This window comes from Amia ocellicauda, chromosome 17 (assembly GCF_036373705.1).
Source record: "Amia ocellicauda isolate fAmiCal2 chromosome 17, fAmiCal2.hap1, whole genome shotgun sequence".
Taxonomy (NCBI): Eukaryota; Metazoa; Chordata; class Actinopteri; order Amiiformes; family Amiidae; genus Amia; species Amia ocellicauda.
The window spans coordinates 20,655,433-20,665,557 of NC_089866.1; the positions used below are offsets into that span (position 1 = coordinate 20,655,433).

A 10,125-nucleotide genomic window follows, 5' to 3' on the forward strand; every position below is an offset into this window, starting at 1 on the left:
TTGTAGGTTTCTCTTGTTAAGTATTTACAATGTTGCCAATAATCAGATTGAGCTACTAAACGTAACAATTATGTAGGGAACAACCATATTCGTATAACCACTGCGTTTTTTGTTTTGATTTGTTTTTTTTGTAGGGGATTACCATTGTTCTCAAATTACTTCAGAGAAAAAATGTAACAAAAGCCCTTTATAAATGATCATAGTACACTAGGTTTACATTATATTAGACAGGTATTAGATCTGACAATGAAACAAAAACCTGGGGAGATGAAGTCAGACAGGGTACCATACAAGTGCTTTGTCTCCGATTCCACCTAGTTAAAATGTATATCATTTCAGGTTCCCAGGTACAGGCTTGACCGATTGACCTTTGCTTGTGATAATTCGGAGCTAACAGGGTAGTTCTGGTTTCCATTATCACCACAGTTTCTTATTGCACTTATTGCTTTTCTGACGTCCCTTTCAGAGAATGGCTTTGTAAATATGGTTATTACGCCATCTAGCGAGCTGACACTCTCCTTTGAAATATTCACAGTTAACAGAGATTACAGGAAACTCATGGGAAGTACTGTCATTAAATATCAGTGGATTTACATTACAGATATTTTACAGCTTAAAGACTGAACATGCACACACACAGCAACCCATGACTTGTTGACCAATTTAGAAATGCAGCTCAACTCAGGATAACACACACATGGCCACCACTGAGCACTTGGATCAGTACTGAGTTTATGCAATTTAATGCCACACATCTGAGGGATATGAGAACCCTTCCTCCACAGCTGATCCCAAACATGTGTGGTCATGTTTTGTAATAATTACATCTATAAGAAAGCAAGTAAGAAACCTGATTATTCCCTACTGGAATTAAATAAAAGCTTTTTCATAACCAGAGGGTTAACAGTTCAACATATTTTCTCTTTATAAAATAGTTTAAACTTTTTTTTTTTAATTTGATCTTAGAGATAATGTATTATTCATAAGAAATAAATTATAGGCATTATTTCAAGTATAGATTGTCTAATTGGTTTATATTCCACACACATTTAATATCACATTATGCTTTGATCCTATTTTCAAATAAATGTTCCTTTCACAGTAATGGAGCTTCAAACACATATCATACTTTGTCTCTGATGTGATGAGAAGCACTGACAAACATGGCTGAGCTGTTCCCATCATGCCCCATCACAGTTACATACTGTGCGTCACAGTTCTATAGCCCTGGAGCTCTGACAGTAAAAAGTCTTTGTTTTACATGCGAAAATCTTCCTCCGACTCACTGCCTTCCTGTTTTTTGTGTTTCTTTCTCACCAGCTGCCATGTGTAATTAATTGGTGGTTTCGGAATGACAGTTTCTGTGTCTATCCCCAGGACCTGTCGCTGAACCAGTTTGGAATATAGGCCTCCCTTGGCCATTAGCTCTTTGTGGCAGCCCTGTTCTGCCACACAGCCCTTGTCGATCACGATGATGTTATTGGCTTGCTCCACTGTGCTCAGCCGGTGTGCTATCACCAGAACTGTGTTCTTGTGCATGATCTCACTCAAGGCCTGCTGAACCTGGCGGAAGAGAGAGAAACCAGTTAACAAAAGCAAATATAGAGCTTGATTTTAAATGGTACAAACAGGTGGGGGTGTTGTGCTCTAGAGAAAATCCAGTCTTTAGTGTCTAGAATTAGACACCATCTTCTACAGAAGATCAGAACACAAGCACAATTTGTTGAACTTTTTCTTCTGCCGGATGCTCACTATTTATATTGTAATATAGCACCTTATGTGCTGTAGCTGACCATACTTGATCCTGCTCTGTATTTATGCTTCACTGTGTAACACACACCTTGGGGTTTCTGTTGTATGGTATCTGGACTGCTCTTCTTAGTATCACATCTAGGCACTAAGATGTCCCTGACTATATGCGAATCATATTACAGTAACAGTGCTCCAGAAACAGAACACCAATGTGCACAGTGCAGACATTGAAGAGATAATGTTTTAACTGGAGAGGCAAGCAATCATTCTGTGCAAAGCCATTTTTGACTTCCAAAGCTGCAATTGAGGTCTACAAAATATATATACCTATTAAAGTTCATTTTGGATACTTTACAATAATATGTGAATTGATTACAACACTCAGATTTGTATTATTGTTATTAAATAAGCACATGGATACATAGATTTATTGTTCAGAAGCAAAGGTCTAAAGCAATCGGTTTATTTTTCTTGCAAGAAAATGTTATACGTCTCTTGGGTGAGATGTTAAACTCCAGACCTCTAATGTTATTATTATTGTTAAGCATCACACAACTCACAATGTGCTCGCTCTCTGAATCCAGGGCGCTGGTGGCCTCGTCCAGAATGAGGACGTGGGGGTTCCTGATGAGAGCGCGAGCGATGGCTACACGCTGCTTCTGCCCTCCAGACAGCTGTGCGCCCTTCTCACCCACACCTGCGGAGACACACATACATTTACAGACACGAGGCAACATCAAAAACCAAACAAAGCTGGCACACCAAACTAAATTGTTTCAAAATTCAAGCAGGAAATTCACCTGTGCTGTAGCCGCAGGACAGCTCAGTTATGAAGTCATTAGCACTGGCCTGCACTGCAGCCTGAACCACCTCTTCGAAAGAACAGTCACTCAGGCCATAGGTGATGTTCTTCTCAATGGAACGGGCGAACAGTACTGGCTCCTGTCCCACCAGAGACACCTGAAAATGTAAGCCAGTTAAATGAACAGCAGGTTACACAGAATGAGTGGCTACATTTGTATCTATAAAACTTCCAGGCCAGGGTGCTCACATTATCTTTGGCTCAGGGCTGCTGTCATTCTCACCATCAATGAAGCTAAAGTAATGCAACTCTCAGCTGCTGAGGCAAAGCCGACAGGGGCCCCCATTGCTTCAGGAGCCACCCCTGCACAGACTGACCTTGGAGTGTAGGTAGCTGTGCTGGTAGTCCTGCACTGGGCGGCCATCCAGCAGCACCTCGCCTTCCTGTGCCCTGTATAAATTCTCCAGTAGGCAGACACAGGAGCTCTTCCCACTGCCCGAGGGCCCCACCAGGGCAGTCACCTCACCGGGCCTCACTGTGAAGGACACATTCTGGAATACACACAAGGATAACTTGTCTATCACAGCTTATTTAAACATTTACTTGAATACTTCGTACAGCCTCCAGAAGACGGAGACAAAGAATAACAGTATGCTCATTAATATTAATTAGTAGTGGGCAGGATGCCATGTCTTGGGTGATGAAAGATAGTCACCACGTGTCCATCAGCTGCGAAGTTAAAAGTAAGTTATTAAATGCCTGAATGCTTAGATAAGGAGGTACCAAGAGCAGCTAAAAAAAAAAAAAAAATAGGGTTCCAACAAGTAAATGCTGATCACAGCCAATAAATAAGCCTACCTTTAATATCTGGGTGTCGGGGCGTGTAGGGTAGGAGAATGTCACGTTCTTGAACTCCACAAGTCCTTTACAAGTGTCTGGAGCCAGCTGGCCGTCATTCAACAGCTTCGGTTTGCGGTCCATAAACTCAAACACCTTCTCCGCAGCCCCCACTCCTTGCATAAGCCCGCTGTAGACTGATGCAATGCTCTGCAACAATGGTATTACACACTCAAGTCTAAATACACAAGTGTAATTAAAAATAATGAGACGTTTCTGACTGCTGTGATCTAATCACCGATCCCGTTTAGGACTACACTGAAATCCAAGGACCAGTGGCATTCTGAGAGAGATAAGACAAGCATTCAGGGGATGATCTAAATCCTTTCACAAAAAGTAAAGGTCACTTCAGATATATCACTTAAAGTTATGCGTTAATTGACATATGCATCGCTCCTTTTATATTAATGTATACGCTGATTTCAGCATAAAGCGAATTACTGAACATTACCTGCAGGCAGTCTCCCAGCTCCAGCTCATAGATAAAAAAGGAAATGAGAGTCCCACCAGTCATCTGTCCCGACACCACCAAGTGACCACCATAGTACAGGATGCTGACCTGCATGACGAGCTCCGATAGCTGCAAAAATTGAATTAACAATTTAAAAATTATATACAGTGCATCCGGAAAGTATTCACAGCGCTTCACTTTTTCCACATTTTGTTATGTTACAGCCTTATTCCAAAATGGATTAAATTCATTATTTTCCTCCAAATTCTACAAACAATACCCCATAATGACAACGTGAAAGAAGTCAGTTTGAAATCTTTGCAAATTTATTAAAAATAAAAAACAAATAAAGCACATGTACATAAGTATTCACAGCCTTTGCTCAATACTTTGTTGAAGCACCTTTGGCACCAATTACAGCCTCAAGTCTTTTTGAGTGTGATGCTACAAGCTTGGCACACCTATTTCTGGCCAGTTTCTCCCATTCTTCTTTGCAGAACCTCTCAAACCTCTCAGGAGTTCAGTCTTTGTTTCATCAGACCAGAGACTTTTGTTTCTCATTGTCCGAGAGTCCTTCAGGTGCCTTTTGGCAAACTCCAGGCTGGCTGTCATGTGCCTTTTACTGAGGAGTGGCTTCCGTCTGGCCACTCTACCATACAGGCCTGATTGGTGGAGTGCTGCAGAGATGGTTGTTCTTCTGGAAGGTCCTCCTCTCTCCACAGAGAAACGCTGGAGCTCTGTCAGAGTGACCATCGGGTACTTGGTCACCTCCCTGATTAAGGCCCTTCTCCCCCGATCGCTCAGTTTGGCCGGGCGGCCAGCTCTAGGAAGAGTCCTGGTGGTTCCAAACTTCTTCCATTTACGGATGATGGACGCCACTGTGCTCATTGGGACCTTCAATGCAGCAGATTTTTTTCTGTACCCTTCCCCAGATCTGTGTCTCTGAACATCTGAAGGATGATCAGTGGAAACAGGATGCACCTGAGCTCAATTTTGAGTGTCATGGCAAAGGCTGTTTTGTTTGTTTTTTATTTTTAATACATTTGCAAAGATTTCAAACAAACTTCTTTCACGTCATTATGGGGTATTGTTTGTAGAATTTTTAGGTAAATAATTAATTTAATCAATTTTGGAATAAGACTGTAACATAACAAAATGTGGAAAAAGTGAAGCGCTGTGAATACTTTCCGGATGCACTATATATAACACTAACTACATGGACAATTAACCAGGATCCACTACTGGAGAGCTGTGGGGTATTTTATCTGAATTTCCTATTCACTGGAACAGACACCATATAAAAGACCTGCCACATAGACAGGTGGTGTTAAATTTCTCACATAACTGTTCTGATAAGCAGCACGTGAGCCCATGTGGTATGATTAGGGCCAGACAGGAGCTGCAGGAATTCTTTTTTAAATTCTGTGGAACTTTGTACATAAATTCGGCAGAAAATCTGCGCTGGCGGACCCTGGGCAAGATCGCCAATAGTGTACATACGTCGGTACACCACAAATAGCAGGTGTAGGCCAGGGCCTGCTTCTTATTCAGCTGGAACATCTCCTGCAGCTTCCCAAAGTATGTGTCTGCCTCCTGCTCCTCGTTGGCAAAGCTCCTGACCGTTTTCATGGACGAGATGCACTCTTCTGCCACCTTGTTGGCTTGGGCAAGGGCATTCTGGACATCCTTGGCCAGTTTCTGTGCAGAGATGGAAAGGGATGACAGCATTCAAGCTTTCCATAATCCCTGAGAAGCCGCGTATTGGGCCATAATCTTCCTATCTCCTGTATACAAACTGGTAAACAGACAGCCAAAGGAACACCACACAGAAACCTGAACTTGTAAGAAAATTGAGAGACCTCTCCTGCTACAAAGGCAACAGGTGAATCTGTGTCTATTCTGCTCTGCCATGGCCCTGCATGCTAACTTGTTAACAATCACACAGTCAGAGAAAGGAGCTCAGGGCTGGGGGGACAGGGAGGAAGGCACTTGCCTTGTAGTATTGCCCGTAGAATTTTGAGACAATGGCGATGAAGGGGAAGCCCATGAACGTGACCAGGGAGAGCTTCCAGGACATGGTGAACATGAAGGCGCAGTAGCCCAGGCTCTTTACCAGGCTGCGCAGGAACAGGTTGATGTTCTCTGAGATCAGGTCACTCACCTGCGTGGTGTCCGAGGTCAGGCGGGAGATAATATCGCCTGGAACAAACCACACCCGCGCTCAGTTACGCTCAGCCACTCCTGGGGGATTTGGATTTTGGTTGGAAGCTTTTGCAAAAGACTTAATCGTGGCAAATACAGTGCAAAATAGTTATATCCTGAACGTTCTGTGAGTAGCCTAATAGGATATTTAATGCACTCTGCAAAACTAGAATTTAAGAGTGAAGTTTGATAGTCTTTCTCGTTTCTTTCATCAAGAGAATGACACAGAACTCATGAATGTTCCGGCACTTTACCTGTGTGATTCTCATCAAAGAATCCCATCTCTTGGTGGATCAGCGACCTGAAGAGTAGGTTACGCAGACGAACGTTTAATCTTGCGAAGGTCAATGAAAACACCCCACCTCGTACCCCCATTGTGATTGAGCTGAAAACAAAGAGTACAGAGATGTACAAAAGATGCGGCACTGTGGAAACCATTTACTTAAATGAGTGATCTAAAAATCCAAGTCCAAAAATGTAGCTTTTCTCAGGATCAAATTCAGGGTCTGTTGACACATAATCGGCTGCATGAAGATTTGGTGTTGGGGGTGTAATTCAGTTTGATAAGGAAAACAGAACGCACTGGCAATGAAGCACCCAGAATTTGAATGACTTACCTCACGAAAGCAAGCGCACTTAAAATCACAATGGGTTGGGTGAAGTAAGCCATGCTCTTGTGGATGACAATCCCATCAATCGCTTGGCCAGTGTAATAAGGGATGAAGGCTTCACCTGGAAAGAGAAAAAAAAAGAAAGAAAATTATACTAAGGTATATTTATCAGGCTTTTAACTTGCCAAAGTCATTAACATAAATAGTACACTGCTGAATGTCATCTTTTCATATTGCCTCTGCCCTTCAAAATGACCAACTCCCATGTCACCAAATCTGCATCTCACTAAGCAATTCCTGGAAAGGAAGGACTTCATTTTTCACAAAAAGTTTTTTCATAACTAACTCGATAATCAATCTTTAACAGGCTACGGTCTGAAAAGAGGTTAATTTGTCATGAAATAGAGCCCGAATTATTACACTGCCTGTTGCAATTGAGGTCGTATCATGGGAAACACCACCCATTCAATTATAAAATCTGGAAAACTACAATGACATGATAAGCTTGAACATGTTTAATACACACATGGCATGTCTTCCATACTATTCAAAACAATTTTAATGCTGATGTAATTACCATAGTGTATGACATAGTGCTCTGGAAAAAATATCAGTTCCTCTAGTTTTACTATGTATAGGTATGTGTTTGGTAAAATAAACATTTTTGTTTTATTCTATAAACTACTGACCAAATTCAAAATAAAAATATGAATGGAATGGAATGGCTGCCATACATGTAGAGATGCTGATTTAAGAAACATTTGCAGTGGTCTTTTTTTTCCAGAGCTGTATTACTTAGCACCTGGGATCTAAACCATGCAGTTTTAGTTATAAGAAACTGAAACTAGTGAGAAATATTTCACTTGTTCTGCAGCTGATACAGACAAATGTAAAAGGATAATGCAAGCAGGCTTTAAAATGCATGGGACAAACTCACAGAAAGCACAAATCAGGAGAAATAAAAAGGCCACTCCCAGGAGGCCAGCATCCTTTTTGCAGTACTTTAAGAGTCGGCCCACTGTGGCCGTAGTTGGCGCCTCTCCCTTTGGCTCCTTCTTCCCGTTCTCCTTGTCGCTTTGCTCTTCATCCCTCACTTCCTCCTCCCTCTCAGCATGACCTCCACTCCCGTCATCCTCCGAGCCCAGCAGCTGATCTTTTATTCCTGAGCTCTCGCTGGCTGGTGGGTTTTTCCAGTTCCGTCTCAATGGCTTGACGGCGGCGAGCACTTTCCAGAGAAACACTGTTGCCAGTGAGGAGACACACGTCCATGTAAACAGGCTCAGGAACCAGGGACTGGACAGGGAGGCCCCATTCTCAGAAAACAGCAGGAGCTTGGTGATGGCGTACACCATGATCACCAGGCACAGAAAGATGGTCAAACTGTCACAGGTCGACACCCGTTTGGGCCCTTCAGCTGTGTTTCTCCACACACCAACACAGGCTCCTAGCAGCCAGGATGCCCTGACCAAAACTGTCACCCAGATGTCCAGCGTGGAATGGAACATGTCAAAGTTGAGCAAGTCCTCCTTAAACAGGGCTAGCCTGGTCCCATGAATGTACAGTACTGTGGTGACTACTATGTCGACCACTATGAACAAAAGATTACAGCACACAGCCACGACAACCCTCATCTTAAATCGCTTCCCGCAGTTGGCCAGTGAGATTGCCAATGTAGTCAGCTGCTGGGCAAGGAGAAAACACCAGAAAAGTTATTTTGTTACAGATATTACAGTAATATTGTTATATGGTACAAAAGAACATATGATTGTATCGGTCATATATGATTTGTCTCTCTCTTATCATTAGGAATTGTACTGACAAATAAAGAAAATAGTTTTAAGGCTTAACATGAATATACAAATTAAGAAAAAAAAAATTGACCAATGTAATACATTTTGAAGTGTTTCTAACCTGTATACATATATGGCAATACTTACTATTATTAATATAAATACAAATAATTAGCATATTTTGCTTCACGTTTGCATTTGGATAGTGTAAGAGGAACTTGAATGGACAATTCATTATGATTCATTAAATTAAAGTAAATAGACTACGCTACACTATAATGTATGTAATTTATTGTTAAAATCAACTTTTAATTGTATTTGTTTCTTTATAGATTGTATTATTATTATGAATACTAATAATACATTGTTGACCTATAAAGAGTGTATGGTAATACTACTACTAATAATATTAAATACATTTAAAAAAAAAAACAATCACTATATGTACAAAGAAGCTTTAAAATGTTCAACCAGAATGCTGTAGTGAGGTTGTATAAAAAAACAGTTTAATTCAATACTGACTGCAAAATGTATCCAGCAATAGTTCAGGCAGAATGTGGCATAACAATGCGCAGTTCATAAACAAGACAGGAAGGAATGAAGCACCATTAGCTGAACAGCATTGTACTGATACCTTAAGATCCTTGAATTATCCCTGTAAATAAAAAATACCCCTCGAAAGCAAATCATCTGCTGCTGTTTGAGGAGCTCACTCCCCCGCTGTCCTGCTGCAAGGCTCGTCTATTCCGGGGTTGCGGTGTCTGCAGCCGGCGTCCTGCACTGCGGAGTAAAGGTCGCGTTGTTTTAGCGCTAACACCCGCAGTTCTGCGCAGATCTGCACAATTCCACCGAGCCCATTGGTGGAGCAGAGCTGCGGAAATCTGCGCTACACCAACGCAACCAGATCCATAGAAGTCCGAGGAGCTCCTCCTACTCCACACTTGCTCTGTCCCTGTCAATCACATTATTTGAATACCGATTCTGGCATAATAGGACATATGATTGTATCGTTTTTGAAGGAGACTGTAGCAAGAATAACGACCGTGCAATTCCAGTGGTCATGAAGTGAGTATTTGGAAAAATCGCGCTAGTAAGTCTTAATTGCAGGGCACAATTTCTGCTGTGATGCACATACAGCCTCATTCTACCTGAACAGCAAGACAACATCCCGGATATTTCAAGCATGTCGGTGAGGAAGTCGTGCATATGAACAGTATCATTAACCTCTTATTAGTAGTATTCAAATGAGAGAAAAATAAGTCAAGTGGACATTCGCAAAATAAATGGCCATTTAATTTTGCATTTCAGATTAAAAGTCCAAAAGCATGTTCTACATATATATATATATATATATATATATATATATAGCTACAATATTCGTTACGTTGGTGTGTTCCAGTGAAGCTGGGCTAAAACCACACCTGGTCTTTTGCGCAAAATGTCGTTTGTTCAGCATTGTGAAACTCTTTTTTTCCCCTGCATCACTACCCGAAAACGAATTGTATTATTCTTTTAATCCACCGACACTAGTTCTTGGAGATCCGAATATATTGTAGGATTTTAGGATTGATTCATAGTGGTAATAACATCCCAAATCTGTCTCTGGCATCAGCAGACAAT

General features: G+C 41.5%; 1 protein-coding gene across 1 annotated transcript; it reads right to left on the reverse strand.

The window, feature by feature from the left end:
• Positions 1 to 574: 574 nt before the first annotated feature.
• abcb9 (ATP-binding cassette, sub-family B (MDR/TAP), member 9) lies at positions 575 to 9,263 on the reverse strand. The gene is made up of 12 exons (XM_066689901.1): positions 9,140 to 9,263; positions 7,653 to 8,394; positions 6,722 to 6,836; positions 6,359 to 6,489; positions 5,896 to 6,101; positions 5,403 to 5,600; positions 3,903 to 4,031; positions 3,413 to 3,601; positions 2,932 to 3,105; positions 2,553 to 2,712; positions 2,313 to 2,449; positions 575 to 1,563 (listed from the first exon to the last, which is right to left on the reverse strand). Exons 2-12 carry the CDS (start codon positions 8,344 to 8,346, stop codon positions 1,258 to 1,260), a joined length of 2,439 nt encoding a protein of 812 aa, XP_066545998.1. The 5' UTR covers positions 8,347 to 8,394; positions 9,140 to 9,263; the 3' UTR covers positions 575 to 1,257.
• Between the last annotated feature and the right edge of the window lie 862 nt (positions 9,264 to 10,125).

What these genes read in the sequence shown, in the direction of transcription:
- abcb9 (XM_066689901.1), bottom strand. Translation starts at nt 8,346, where the DNA reads ATGAGGGTTGTCGTGGCTGTGTGCTGTAATCTTTTGTTCATAGTGGTC. An exon ending in TCTACGGGCAATACTACAAG is followed by an intron (nt 5,601 to 5,895) that starts GCAAGTGCCTTC and finishes ATCTCTGCACAG; the next exon opens with AAACTGGCCAAGGATGTCCA. An exon ending in ATTCAGAGAGCGAGCACATT is followed by an intron (nt 1,564 to 2,312) that starts GTGAGTTGTGTG and finishes CTCTTCCGCCAG; the next exon opens with GTTCAGCAGGCCTTGAGTGA.